The 16,246-nt window shown below is 33.6% G+C and overlaps 1 protein-coding gene across 1 annotated transcript in view; it reads right to left on the reverse strand.

Moving 5' to 3' along the window:
• NBEA (neurobeachin) overlaps positions 1-16,246 on the reverse strand; it is a 748,838-nt gene that overhangs the window by 431,372 nt on the left and 301,220 nt on the right. The window contains 1 exon segment of the mRNA XM_044913201.1: positions 7,858-7,985. Within this exon segment, the coding sequence (XP_044769136.1) occupies positions 7,858-7,985 (128 nt within the window).

Below are 16,246 nucleotides of genomic sequence, written 5' to 3' on the forward strand. Positions count from 1 at the left end.
AATTATTTAAAAATGAACACCCTTAAAACCACTACATAGATGAAGAAACACTTCTGTCAAATATCCCAAAAAGTCTCCTTGTGTCTTGTGCTATTCTCCTTACTTTTAACAAAGCATTATCTAGTTTTTATGATAATCATTATGGTTTTTTTTAAAGTTTATCACCCAAATGATAGAGTTATATGTATAAACAACTCAATTTTATTGATTTTTGAGATATCTTTTAAAGCTCTTTTAAGCTATAGATCCCCTTAACTCTTCTTTTCCTATATAAATTATTTTGATGAAACCAAGACATTTGTAGTGCAGAATTTCCACCAGTGTTAATTTTGATGATGGAATTCTCATGGCACAGTTTAACATGTTGGATATATAGAATCAATGAAATTCAGCTTTAATTAATTAATTAATTAATTAATTAGGTCAGCCAGTTAGTCTTGATGGGTGATAGTGTTTTCTCCATCTGGTTGTCTATTTGTCTCTCCTTCTGTGATGTTAGCAGCCATTGATGCTATGATCTATTAATTCCTGAGGGGATGCTAAATGTTAATGATCTAACCCAAATATCCATCACTTATCAGATATATTTATATTTATAGAAAAAGAAGATTACCCTCATTAATGATTTGATAACACAAATGATATAACTTACAAAGGAATAACAGGTTAAATATTTCCCTTTATTGATCAGTTTTTAAAATAATGAGTTGGTTCCCTACATTCTAAATTCAACCAAGTCATTTTAAAAATCATTCTTATGACTTACAGATTTAAACACATCCATGCATTTTGATGCTTTGGAGTTATTAACTTACTGATACTCAAAATGCCCCCATCTTTGGCCAATAAGAGTGTCTTCAAGTTAGCTCCTGAGCCTTTTTGACAGTGTTTGATATCTTCCTTGGTTTTGGTATCACTAAATGTTGCAGGCAAATCATGAGCACTTACTGTTCTAGCCTTGAAATTACCCATTTCTCCAAGAAACTGCTTTCTTTCATTGGCAAATGATATTTCAAGACTACAATCTGGACTCCAAACATCCTCACTGCTACTAACTTGGTCATTGTTCCTAGGCGAAACAGTACACAGGATTAGAGTACATATGTGAGTGTGAGTGTTTATGTGTGTGTGTGCACATAAAAATTTAGCTTTTATAATGTCCCATTCAAATTCAAAACTAAATGATTTGCTTAAACTGTATTTTATATCTGGATTTCCTTTATTTAATGAGAATCTTGATTTTCAAGATAAAATAATTAGAATATCAATAATTACTAATTGTTTTATAAAAACATTATGCAACAGCTTTATAAAAACATCAATAATGCCACTACAAATATAATTATTGTCCTTCTACTTTTTTCAGTTTTCATAGCATATAGTCATTATATACCACATTCTCTCTCATATAACTAAATGGTTAGCTCTCCAAAATAGTTATTTGGAGCTTAGTGGTTATCATGAGATCCCTCTTCTGTTTGTTTTCATATAATTTTCAAAAATATGACAACCTACTTTCTGAGAACTATCAGCACTGTGTTCATAACCCATTTTTATGTGGACTTTCTCTTTGTCTCTCTTGCCCTTCTGTTGCTCAATTTGGATTCTATTCATAGTAGTTTCTTCTCAATGTGGGGCTTTGTCTCGGGAGAACTTTAGTTGGTTAATTACTCATGGCGCCTAGATGGCTCAGCCCCTTCCAGCCTTACCATGGAACCCTTGGACTCATCTGCTATTATAGTGTGCAAAAGCCTTCCCTATTTTAGGGGTTCTCAATTTGGCCCTCTGGGTTTACCAATGAGTACTTGTAGACTAGTTTCCTCAGATGCCACCTTGTTTCCCACAACTTTCTCCCTGGCCTCTGCTAATCCATGTGTTATCTTGTAGCTCTTGCATCTCAACCCAGTCATATTTTGGAGTATCAATGGGATACCTTGTCACCTAGTTTGGTTGTAACTGTTCATTTTTTGTTGCTGTAGCTATTGTTTCAACATCTATTGTTCTGTTTTTCATGGAGGAATTCAGGGTTATTTAAAAAAGTATGCCACTCATTACCATCTATACTGAATCTGCCATGTACATTTTTTTGTATTATTGCCATTTTAAAATAACTTCTGAAAATACATTTCAATCTATAATTTTTGAATCAAAATAAAGATATGTAAGTTTTTCTAATTATGTGGCCATATTTTTACTATGAATGATCCAAGGGTGAACTGGGCTTCTTGATTAGGGTCATTCTTTTTTTTTTTTTTTTAAAGATTTTATTTATTTATTTGAGAGAGAGAGAACGAGAGACAGAGAGCACAAGAGGGAAGAGGGCAGAGGGAGAAGCAGACCCCCTGCCGAGCAGGGAGCCCGATGCGGGACTCGATCCCGGGACTCCAGGATCATGACCTGAGCCGAAGGCAGTTGCTTAACCAACTGAGCCACCCAGGCGCCCAGGGTCATTCTTTTTATAATAACATTTTAATAAGGATGTTCTATTTTGGTTGAGTGGAAATTCCATGCTATTATAAAAAAAATGCTAGTCTTGGAAACTTAAATATTCTTGAGTATTATATGACTTTAATAAAACATTTATTAACGTCACCAAAAGTGTAACAGACACTTTAGTATAACATTTCCTGCACTGCGACCATCCCTTTCTAATATGTTTAACTTATACATATAGCTTCTAAACTTATATATATACAGCTTCTAAAAGAGGCAGCCTATATATTACACCCAACTTCACCCCTCCCATCTACCCCAATCTTAGCTGATTGTAACTGAGGTAGACACAAGACCCAAGGCTGAGCCACTCAGATCCTCTCTTCTATATAGTGACTATAGTCAACTGATGAAAAACATTTACATTAAAAGCACATTTGGAGTCAGAGTGGGGTACTATACTGGGCCAGGTTCCAATGACTAAAAAAGTGAAGTTAATCAGGGAAAGAAGTGAAAAATTGAGTTGATACACAGAGAGAAGCAAATATGGAAGGCTATAAAGTTGCTCTGAGAGTCAAAGGGAGCAGCCTTGGTACTGACTCTCCTCTCCCATTTCAAGGTTGCCTGACGTCTACCTATTTTTCATTTCCTGACTTTGGATGCTATAAGACTTTCTGCTGTATCCACATCATAATTAAGTTACCTTTAATACTCTTGTGAGTTCTCAACCTAACATAAATAATGCTCACAGAATATAAATAGTGATTTCTCAGGGCCACTCTGCTATTGTGGAATAAGACAGAGTAAAGGACACTAGGCTAACACACACACACACACACACACACACACACAGAGCCCCCCCCCCACAGCCCTAAACGTTTTCTCTTCTAATTAACTTAGGTGACTACTGATTCTTTATTACTAATGATAACTATAGGCTCACTGTAGTTCTTAGGACTCCTGAATCTACAACTGAACCTCTGAAGTGCATCCTCCATTGCTGCAGCAAACCAAATAAATATAACCATTGGACCAAAGGTTGTTTTGTCATCTTGGGCTGGTGGATTTTGATACTTGCATACATACTGACTCTAATTTTTATGCATTAGTTTGCAAATTTAAAACTTAGAATTTTCTTATAGAAAGTTCACCAAGCTCCAAATAACTACTGTCTCCAAAAATCCTTAATTATTGCCAAGAGAAAACACACATACACCAATGGTACCGTTAATGAGCGACCTTAAAAGGTATGAACTACATTGAGTACTCTAGAATCATATAATAGTAACTTAACACAGGATGACTAATAAAAGTGATAAACAAATTAAGAAAATGAAACAACACTATTTTAGCTATTTTAAAGGACATAGACAATACAAAGTATCAGTGATTATTTTATAAAAAAAACTACATGAATACAAGTGTAAATTAAGAACAAATGAATATAAAACAACAAGTAAAGATGCCATTCAAATGCACTTTATGTTTACTTGAAATTAAGAATAATTGCCTTCTCTTTTCATAGGACATAAAATACCTTCACTTATCTAAATCCAGCTTTGTTCCTACCATTTAGATATACATGATGAAGTCAAAGCAATGGGATTTATTCATCATAAGCACTATTTTTAAATATTCAATGGCTAGCATAAAGATATTTTTATCATGTAAATTTCCTGAGTCCTTTATAATAGTTTGACAGTTTTTCTTCTCAGAGGAGAGGAATAATGTTTCAAATGAGAAAAAGGAGGGAAATGGAAGAGAGGGGAAAAGAATGATCAAGAATACATGTACAAGAATGAGAACATGAAAGGACATGTATTTCCAGAGGCTGGGGTGGAGAGCAAGAATAGACCTTGGATGAGCACAGCAGCCAGCTCACAGGTGTGGATGACTGATCAGTACTGGGAATTCTTACCACAGAACACAACATTTTACCTGTCTTACCACCTTATTTTCAAAACTTACTTCTACCAATATTAGTAACAAAAATAATGTTCTAGTCAAGTATAAGGAAAAAATACTGAATATTATGTACCAAAATAAGCTAGGCAATACAATATAAACAATAAGATATTTCCTATTTATAAGTGATGAATAATTTTATCAAAATTGTATAAATAAAATGGCACAAGATCACATAAGAGAAGACATTAATTAGACTTAAGGAATCTGAAACAGGATTCAAAGGATGAGAATAATTTGGGGGAGAGAAAAAAGGAAAAATATCGAATGTAGAAGAAGAGTTATACAAAAACAAGGAAATGTAATAACGTGTGACTTGTTTTCATGTTTAATTAATGTCTTCTATTAAAGAGGACAGAAACTAGTTGAGTCTGAAAAGGAAAGTTATAACTAAATTGTGAGGGATACAGAATGTTGTTCTGTTACAGATGTTCCTAGATTTTTGGATTGTATTGATTGGCAGAAATTTGGAGGACATACTGTAAGTGTGTCAACTTTCTATTTAAAAAATACAACTCAAAATCTAAAATTTTGCCATTTACTATCATCATTTTATTATGTAAAATACTTTTAACGCAAAAAAGGGATATGAACATTACATCCACATAGTCTTAAAAATGGGATATATTAAAACTCTTCGGATGCAGAAAAGTTACAACATAAAATTGTATTCTGCCAGATGAACACAAAGAGAACTTTCAATATATAACATGTTCCAATGTTTCATTTCTAGCATAGTCACTTTTTCTAAAAATCCAAGAGGTGTGTTCTTAATACCCTTTCAACTCAATTCAGAATATTTTAGGTAACCTTAGGGAAGCCCAAGAAAAACAGCTCTAAATTCCTACCCAGCCTTTTCTCCTACCTTCTCACTGCAGTGCTGGGAAGAAATAAGAAAGAGTCCAGATGCCTGGTCATAGAAAATTCTGGAAAGGGGCTATCTGTGTGGGGTGGGGTCTTGCCTGACCAACACAGACAGTTAAAAGTTATCTCACAGTAATTCCTTAGAGCTTCACATTGTCGCAAACTGTCACTGAGGAACCAGGAACGTGGGTCTTATAACTTAAAATAATTCCTTCTTTGCTTTGGCTGCTGGAAAACTTAGTGTTGATCTGTGTTCCAGTTTTAATAACACTACAAGGACTCAATACTAACATTTCTAAATTTATTCTCTGTTTATTTTAGCATGTCTTGGACCACTATTTATATATTTCTCATATGAATTTGTCAAATCATTTTAGAAAAAAAAATATATATAAATACAGAAAAAATACCCATATTTTTAGTGAATGAGGAAATATTTAAGATTTATTTTTTCAATAATGTTTATTAATTTTTTTCTTATGGTAAAGTAACACATTAGGGGGTCATTGCACTAAATATTCTCTCAGTCTAGAACGCTTTTCTAGTAAGCTGTATGACTCACCTCCTTTCAATCTTTGCTTAAATATAATTTTTATCATTGGTCTATTTAAAATTATAGAGCATGTTAGAAGATGGTAAATACTATGTTAAAGGGTAAGTTCAACACAGCATTTTTGGGATTCTAAAAATGGCAGAGTTGGGTTGCAGTTTTTTTTTTTTTTAAAGATTTTATTTATTTATTTGACAGAGAGAGAGATAGCGAGAGCAGAAACACAAGCAGGGGGAGTGGGAGAGGGAGAAGCAGGCTTCCCGCCGAGCAGGGAGCCCGATGTGGGACTCGATCCCAGGACCCTGAGATCATGAGCTGAGCCAAAGGCAGACGCTTAACGACTGAGCCACCCAGGTGCCCAGGATGCAGTTTTAAAGAGGGTGACTTATTAAGTAAACCGCAACCCGACCCTGCCATTTTTAGAATCCCAAACCCCTGTGTTGGACTTATCCTTTAACATAGCATTTACCATCTTCTAACATGGTCTATAATTTATTTATTATGTTCAATACTTATCTAAATGTCCTCTCCTTGCTAGAATATAAGCTCTACAAGGCAGGGATTTTTTTTTTTTTTTTTAACGAAGGTTTTTTTTTTTTTTTTTCTTTTTCTTTTATAAAGTATAGTTGACACACAGTGCTACATTAGTTTCAGGTGTACAACATAGTGATTGGACAACTTTATATGTTATGCTATGCTCATCACAAATGTAGTTTCCAACTGTCACTGTACAATGCTATTATAATACTACTCACTATATTCCCTATGCTGTAACCTTTCATCCCCCTGACTTACTCCTTCCATAACTAGAAGCCTGTCTGCCATTCCCCTTCACCCATTTTGCCCATCTCCATCCCCCTCTCTTCTGGCCACCACCAGTTTGTTCTTTGTATTTATGGGTCTGTTTCTGCTTTTGTTTTTTCATTTGTTTCCTTTTTTAGATTCCACATCTTTGTCTGTTATAAACTAATACATTCCAAGTACCTAAGAAAATGCTTGGCCTTGAACAAGAACTCAGTGCTTTAAAAAAAAAAAAATTAATAGCTCACCTGTGTGTCACTGTTCTAAGAACTTTATATGCATTATATAATTTAATCTTCACAAGAACCCTGGGAGGGAGGTGCTATCACTGACTGTATTTTATAGAAAGAACCTAAGTAACAAAATGCCTAAATAATTCACAAAGATCAGAGAGCTAAGAAAGTAGTAAACAAAGATTTAAACCCAGTCAGGTTATTAACAATTACTGTCTCACCTAATAGAAACAGATTTCATAAAAGCAGCTGAGACAATGAGAGAACAATCACAGGAAAATGACAGTAAATAGAAAGTGAAAAGCAAAAAAATATACATAAGCCTGCTAAATTCAAGGAATAGTACCTAAAGCCATTATTTATTCACAGGATCATCTAGATATGGATTACCCCTTTCTGAAGTTCTTGAATATTTATAAAACAAACTTTTTAAAGAAATAAGGCTTCAGATAACCATATTTTTAAAAGCTGCTCTCTAATACTGGTGCATTAATTAAATCTTCATAATAATTTATCTGCTTTCCCTTCTCATTCCATTTAAGCTGCTGTTGAGTAAAAGACAATAGCTTTGTCAATTCCAGGTTAAGTACTTCTTTACATTTTCTCAGTTAAGAATTTTCATATTACAAGTATTATGTGAATACGGAAATCACTTACAGAAGCATGGCTCTTAGAGTTAAAAGGAAATTTTAGAGCGTATTGCTTAGTAAACACACCAACCTAACGAAGGATATACTGCAGCCCTGGTAGACTAGGATTTTCAGAGCCAGAGCCTCCTAGTCCAACACTTTTTCAAAGTTCTCCATTCTGTTATTAGCATTGACTATGAAAACATGTTATTTTTCAAAATGAATAAGAAGAAAGCATGTATGAGTATCTTATTAGAATTTGTGGCAGCAATGTCTTTATATTCTTTTGGCAATAAATATTCCTCCAGAAGTACAATTTATATCATGAGTAATAGATACATTATAGGAAACTAAAAATAATTAGAATAGAGAGAAATCATACCTTCTATCAATAGCTCTTGTCCATGACTGCCAAGAAGTGTACGAGATAGGAATGGGGCAAAGTCTACAAAAATTTCACGAAGAAGAGGAGCAACTTTTTCTAAAGCTCTTTCAAGTTTTGCAGTGATGCTGTTGAAATTAAGACATAAAGACTAGTAAATATAATTCAATACAAAAAGTCAAATAAAGTTTACTTCTAAATTAAAATCTTGAAAAATCATAAAAGTACAATTCTAACTCATGGAATAGTAACAGCTTCAGTAGAAGGGACACCCTGTAGAGTTTCACATCAGTCAAAAGGCTAACTCTGAAGACTGCTGCTAAAGTAGAATGACCAGGGATGCCTGGGTGGCTCAGTTGGTTAAGCCCAGGACTCTAGATTCTGTCTCAGGTCATGATCTCAGGGTCATGAGATCAAGCCCTGCCTGTGCTCAGCAGGGAGTACGCTTGAGATTCCCTCTCTTCTTCTCCCTCTGCCCCACCCCGCCATGCTCTCTCTCTAAAATGAGTAAATAAATCTTTAAAAAAAGGTAGAATGACTGTTCTGTGAAAGGCAACTGGGATTCTATAACCTGCAAGGGACACAGACTCTGCTCCTAGCTCTATGTCTTCCATGACTATCTTTCTATCTATGAAAGAAAGTTGTTCTGAACACCTACTACATGGATCATTGTGTCAGTTACAAAGAATTAACCTGTACTCTCTAGAGTTGCCTAAAAATTCTCTGAAAAGCTGGACAAATAAAGGAATAACTAGAATTCACTGTAATACAATTAAATTGCTATGCTTAAGTAGGCATTTTCCATTTCATTTCATTTCCATTTGCTATGCTTAAGTAGGCATTTTCCATTTCCATTTCCATTTCCATTTCCACTTACTATTATTTACCAATTCCTGCATTATTATTTATATTAGTTCACTCTTAAATTTTAAGTTATATGGCCTCATGTAAGCACTATTTGACATTCTTGAAAATACTTCAAGTAGTATATGTAAAAACAAAATCGGGGTAAAGAATAATTCTGCTCAAGCAAATAAATAATCTGGTAACATCTAACTATCTCTCTTAGATATAAATGCTTTGAATTAAGACTGTGTGAACTGGAATGCTGGTTCTCTCTTATGCTACCTAGGTGAGCTTGGGGCATTAGACTTCCTTTGCCTATAAAATGAAAATGACCACAGTGCCTACTGGTGAGGATTAAATGCAATAAGTCACATAGAATGCAGAGAAAAGTACCCAGCACACAGTGAGAGGTCAATAATGGCAGCTCTTACAATATAATAGCTACTTTGAATATAAAAAAACTATATTTACTCTTACAAAATGTAGCTCTGATTAAAAAAACCAAAATCAATATAATAATATAATGTCAGAGGACTACACACTGTTCTACACAGAAGACATGTACAGCAAAAATTTAAAAATGCTTCAAAATAATAAAAGTTCTGCCACAAAGCTAAGTAACATTTTGCTATATGTGAGGAAAATATAAATGACAAAAAAGTAATTAATCATTGAATAATTTTTAAATATATTACTAATATTTAAAACTAAAGTACTGCATTGTTAAGTGATTAAATAGGGGTGAGGGAATAATCTAGGATTCCTTCTTTCCTAACTTGGAAACAGCATGATCTGAATCATTTGTGCACTCAAAGCCTCACCATTAGCACTTCTATCTGATTTTGTCTCCTCTTAGTTGGGTCAACAGCTTTAGGGAAAGAAGTCAGAGAGGAAACTGGTGTGAGCACTTCCACAAACTTTAAAGAGAATATTCTAGAGCAACAACTTTGGGCAAGAAAAAGGGAGCTGAGTAGGGCTTTGAAGACATGTTGAAGATACAGAGAATTCTCAATATTCCCCCTTACTCTGTTATTCCTGAACTAAGTAAGCACCTTCTTTAATTTTTTTTTTATTATTATGTTCAATTAGCCAATATATAGTACATCACTAGTTTTTGAGGTAGTGGTGATAAGCACCTTCTTTAACCAATGGTTCTCAAATTTTCGTGTAGATCAGAATCATCTATAATGCTGTTTAAACAGACTCCTAGAACCCCATCCCCATAACTTCTGATTCAGTAGGTCTAGGTGTACTGTGAGAATTTGCACTTCTAACAAATTCTCAGGTGGTTTGCTACTGCTGATCCAGGAAACACACTTTGAAAATAACTGTTTTAATGAGAGTATTTACTACTACTAAATTGTAATAAAACAGCAAAGGGAAGGCTACCTGAAGTCATAAAATAATCATAATAAGCTATCTCTGACTCTTAGTGAATATAGACAGAACTCCTTTTTTTAAATATCTATTAATTAATCCATTCCTTCTAATCTCCAGGATCATGTCCCATAACTTCCCAGCTAAAGTAATCCCCTCCTCTAAAGAAAGATGAGCAAGAATGCTAAGAGCAAGCCTATGAAGAGGGGAAAAATCTAGATGTTATTGTTTCTGTACCTGAATTCTGAGTGAAGCATGAATATTTTTATTTAAGATTAATTAATGAGAGTGAAATTACCTAAGAAAATTTTTAGATGTATAAAGGTTCACATCATAGCTATACTATTGTAATATACTATTATCTAATTAAATTCAGGAAAATTTTTCCCCAGTTTATGACTTTTTTTCCATAATTTATGGGTTTATGTATGATTTGGAGGCTTCAGAATTGCAACAGTACTGTTCTAGGTTACATATCAAATAGAAACTTCAATTAATTTAATCAACTAATCACATAAGTGTGTATGTGTACATGTGTATTAATTACCTTGACTTACGGGTAAGGGATAAAAACAGACATTTCTCAATGAGTGAATCCCTACAATAGTATTTTAAGAAGCAACTATTTTCTTATAAAACTCAATAGAATATTAAACGATGCTCTTACATATCATTCAGTAATCATAATTTTAATATTCTAATAGGGAACAAACAATGTAACATTTTCCCCAGCAAGAGATCAAAGGCTTTAAGTACAGCAAATCATCATCAAATAATACTGCCAGATTTCTCTATCAAACAACAGCCTATTCTTTTTTGTTGCTGTTGTTGTTTTTCTAATTTTTATTTTATTTAAAAAAATTTTAATTCCAGTAGAGTTAATGTGCAGTGTTGAATTAGTTTCAGGTGTACAATATAGTGATTCAACTATTCTATAAATTATTCAGTGCTCATCATGATAACTGTACCCTTAATTCCCATCTCTATTTCACCCCTCCCCCATCCCCTTCCCCTCTGGTAACCATCAGTTTGTTCTCTATAGTTAAAAGTCCGCTTTTTTGTTTTGTTTCTTTTTTCCTTTGTTCCTTTGTTTTGTTTCTTAAATTCCACATATGAGTGAAATTGTATGGTATTTCTCTTTCTCTGACTGACTTATTTCACTGAGCATTATACCCTCCAGATCTACCCATGTTGTTGGCAAACAACAGCCTATTCTAAGTGGAAAAGTTTCACCATCACTTTTCTACAGTGAAGGAAATGGACAGGTTTTGTTGTTGCTGTCATTAATATTTATAGATTCCACACAATGTATTTTAAAGGAAAGTAAACATCGGATAAGAGTATGTGATCTTCATCTTTACACAATTTAAATTCTCAAAGAACATGATATAAATGTAGATCTCAGCTTAATACCCTCCTCTATCACCAGGCAAAGAAGCACCAATTACAAAAAAAAAAAAAAAATACTGGTATTTCAATTCTCATCTGAGAGAAGGGCACAATGTAAAACTCCCTTTTCTCAAGATATACCTGAAAATTTATGTTAACATGTAAAAAATAAATAAATAAAACACTTTAACACGAGAGAACTCCTTGGCCTTATGTCCTATGAAAATAAATGAATTATTCTCTTCATTTTGAATATAATTTTTTCAAACAGCACATGTAATAACTACCAGAAAACAAGGTTCTTTGGCAAATTATTTTGTAATAAAAATTAGCATATTTTACTTGATTTAGGGAAAAGAGTAAGTAATAATTTTTCAGTTTTATTTGAAAGCTTATTTTCATTTATTCAAGTATAAGATATTTTATGCACAAAAAAATTTGAAGGTTCAGTACACAGGTAATTTGCCCTACATAGTATTGAGTGAGATTTATAATCTTAACACTCTAGCAACTTCTTAGTATTTAGGAAAGTTCTTGGGCCCTAAATTTTCCAATTCCAGGCTGAAATGCATTCTCTTAAGTTTCTCATTCCCCTCTCCCTACTCAATTTTTTTTTTCATTCCCTTCAGTCACATTAATGATGCTTATGATGTTATTTTGACATTGGCTATTTTTCTTGATAATTAAAAGTGCAAATTCTTTTAAGAAAGAGAATTACCGATTTTCATGAAGAAAACTACTGTTGCAAGTTGGGTAATTTATCAACCACTCTCACAAATTCTCCAACAATAAAAACAAAATATTCAAAGAAAATAATAATGCTTTAGATGAAATTTAAATTTAAAGTGTTAATGCCTGGATTAAAATTTAAATTTAAAACACAAGAGTTTTAATATTATGGTTTTAAAAATCACAATTACGTATTGGCTTTTACTTATATTAAGAAAATCTCATTTACAGAGATTTACAGTTTTAAGAAATTTTATGAATAAAGATAGATAGAAAAAAAATGTATGAAAAAAAATGTATGAAAACCCATGGTTGCAATTATTCTCAAATCTTGCCAAATGTAACTGACCTCAGGACATATCAAAGGCCAAGGAGATTATTAATAAATTAATCAGCAGAAAAAAGTAAGATTTTTGTCTCATTTTCTAAATTAATCTCCTCATAAATATGTTTCACTACAAAGTATTGATTATTTTCAAATGTTATATCCTTAAGAATTCTAGAAAAACACAGTAATTTTACTTTCATTTAGGACACTGCTTATGTTGTGAGTCCTATTTTAATAAACTCCTTTACACTTGGGCCACTTAATGAAGTTATAATTCTTACTTTTGGTTTTAGTATTTTGTATTCTCCTAGGTCCTTAGCATGTCATAAATATAATAAAACTTAATACTTTAATTTGGTACATTTAAGTTCTTAAGTTTCTTCATTTCTTAAATCATATAAAATGGTTATATATAATAATAAAATCTAGAATGAAAATAACTATGTAACTTTAAGCAATGTACATAAAAGACAGCTCAGTTATAAAGGAAATTATTACACTAGTGAATTCCACAACAGATTTCATTAATCAAATGTTCCTGGGTAAATTAGGAAATACATGCATAAGTAAGTGAAATGATTTGCTTAAGTAAACTTAGATAAAAAGAAAAGATTAGGAGAATATTAATGACAGCAAAACTATAAATTGTAAAGTTAAATTCTTATTTGGCTACATACTATGACTAGCAAATGACAAACAGTGACTTAAAATATTTTGTTTAGCTTTCACTAAGTTTCTAATGTGAAATATATATATATATATTTACGAGAGACCAAGCACGAGCAGAGGGGAGAGGCAGAGCGAGAAGGAGAGAGCATCTTAAGCAGTCTCCATGCTTAGCGTGGAGCCCGAACAGGGGCTCGATCTCATGACCTGAGATCATAACCTGAGCTGAAATCAAGAGTCAAGAGTTGCACACTCAACCAACTGAGCCACCCAGGCATCCCTGAAATATAATTTAACAGAGTAGATAGCTGATGAGTAAATGCATCCTGAATCTCAGATCCTGTAATCCTATGACATACTGTTGAACAGTTTTTCTCAACTATAACTTTTTATGGTTATACTAATCAAACCATGAAGCTGAAAAAAATTCTTGCTTACCTAACTTCCTCATGATCTTTTAAATAAAAAACTGACATTTTTTCTTTGTTCTTTTTTAAAAGAATCACATACATTTTCAAGTGCATGAGTACAGGTGAAGAAAATAGATGAACTTACAGCAGACTAAGAAATGAAACCTAAATAGAATTCTTTTGCATGTAAGAAGTTTACTCTATACGGTAAACTAAATTCCAAATACACACTTTTCAAGTTTTAGGAAACGTAATGCTGGAATGTCTTTAGATAAGTATAAAAGCTTTTTATGAAGTGTATGTTGGGAAATTGTTAATTAGATGTGTTTTAGACAGAAAGAAAACAAACAAACTGAAATGGAAAAATTCCTCCTTTCTAGTCAACTAGTCAAATAAAATATAAAAATTAACTATAAAGTCAGGATATAAGGATATATGTCATTTAACTGAGACAGAATAACAGACTTGGTGATATAAAGAGTAAGGCTAATTGTATTTCAAACAGGTGATATAAAAGTTGAAATAATAAAACTTTTCCTAGTAAATAACAAATGTAATATGTGATAAAAACTATTTTAACATGGTAGGTATGGCGGTGTACTGAGATCCCCCTTTAGGATAGAGACCCTTGGTTCTCACGAGATCTTAGGAGAACTGCTGGGTAGTGGTTCACAGTTAAATCCCTCCCCAGGAAGGGACCTGTCTTGCCAGAAGTTAAGTCACCTTACCAGGAACACTCTGCATTCAAACACCAGTGAAGGAAGAGATAGAAAGGCCCAGCTCCCTTGATTCAGTTGAGGATACGTCAGGGCCTTTCCAGTTTTAGAGCTTTCCCACAGAATGGCCTCGGCTTCCCTTACAATTGCATCACTTTTCCTTGGACCAGTCTTTCTATCTCACTTCCTTATAGGTGATGTGATTGAGAACATTCTCCAAAAAACTGCCTGTATACAGTGTTCTGAGAATATATTTCCTGGGGTTGTAGTCTGTTGATGAGTGTTTTTAGTATAGTACTTGGTTCACATGATATTTTTTGAAAATACAAATTGAAAAATCATGAGTTAGGAATTCAGACTTCAAAAAAAAAATAGAGAACTTCCATTTAAGATGCAGAAAGCTGGAAATGGTCACCCCTACACTAATCACAAGAAGAAGACAGATAATCTATAGAATTATAACGCTGCTAGGACCCATCAGAGAGCTGAGGTTACAGGGCAACCAACTAGCCTTGAAATCTGAAGAAAGACAGACAAGAAGGAATGAAGAGACAAGGAGACAAGATAGGAATGAAGAACTTGCTTCACTGGGGCAGAACGGAGGAGGAAGAAACAATGGGTACCACATAAACTGGTAAGAAGAAATCAGCTAATACTTTTAATAAATTGCTCAAGTCCAAGTGTAAGCTAATGTGAGAGAATAAAATCTTCAGAGCTGCAAGCACAAGGGGAGTTTGCAGTAATTTGCAGGCTCTTCTCCACAAACCTCACCATTACTCATGAGAGAGACTGGGGGCAGCATGGAGAACTGAGAAACTTCCTTCACTGCTGCAGGTAAGGGAGGGGAACAGTGACTATTGCAGAAAAGACACAAAGCCCTGCCTGCTCCTTCTTCCCCATAACCTCTATGGAACAAAGGCCTTCTACATCTTAGAAAAGGACATATATATCTTAGAAAATAACTAAATAACTATGCAAACCCTGTCACTTCCAGGGTACCAGAGAGAGTCTTTTGCAGCTGGAGAAAGGGAACAGAAAAATCTCTATTCTGAGGGAGGGCAGAAAACATCCTGAGTCCTAATAATCAGAGATTCTCCAACCACTTGGAAATGGGCAAAATCAGTGGAAAATATGACTTCCAAGACTGAGGGCAATATCTACCTAAAACCAAGTTTGAATCAAAACAATAGGAAACAACTCCATGTCCACCGAACACTGGGCTTGCAAGTACCCAATAGCAAATAACAGCAGACTACTATTGTAAAAGGCGCCACAGTGCAGAGAACCTCATTAAAATGTTTGATTAAAGGAAAGCCTAAAAATCAGGGTAGAATAGGGAACACTGAGTTAAACATCTGACAAACCAACCCCTAGATAAAGACAAGGTACAAGTAGAATTTAAGGCATGTGGTGCACTGAGAGTAACTAAAACAAGAAAACACTTGTTACCTCAACTCCTGGGTAGAATGACTTAACCTACAACATTAAAGGCCCAGCATAAGAGGCAAGCCCATTTCCAGAATAAATACCATGAATTTCAGTTATTACTATCCTCTATATAATGACCAGCTTTCAACCAAAACGTGTAAGACATACAAAGACGATAAACTGACAAAGTCAGAATCACAAACTGATAGAATGAGAATCACAGATAAACCATGTTTTAGAACTATCAAAGAATTTAAAATAACTATGATTAACATATTAAGAGTTAATTAATAGTTAAAAAGATAAGTCCACATGCATAAACAGATGGGGAATTTTAGCACAAAGTAAAAAACTGTAAAAAATAAACTATGCTAGATATAAAAAATATAGTAAAAGAGATAATAATGCCTTCAATAGGCTTATCAATAGACTCAATAAAGTTAAGGAAGAATAAATGAATTTGAAGTTAGGTCAATAAAAACAGGCATGTTGAAACAAAA

Source organism: Neomonachus schauinslandi, chromosome 3, assembly GCF_002201575.2.
Source record: "Neomonachus schauinslandi chromosome 3, ASM220157v2, whole genome shotgun sequence".
Lineage (NCBI taxonomy): Eukaryota > Metazoa > Chordata > Mammalia > Carnivora > Phocidae > Neomonachus > Neomonachus schauinslandi.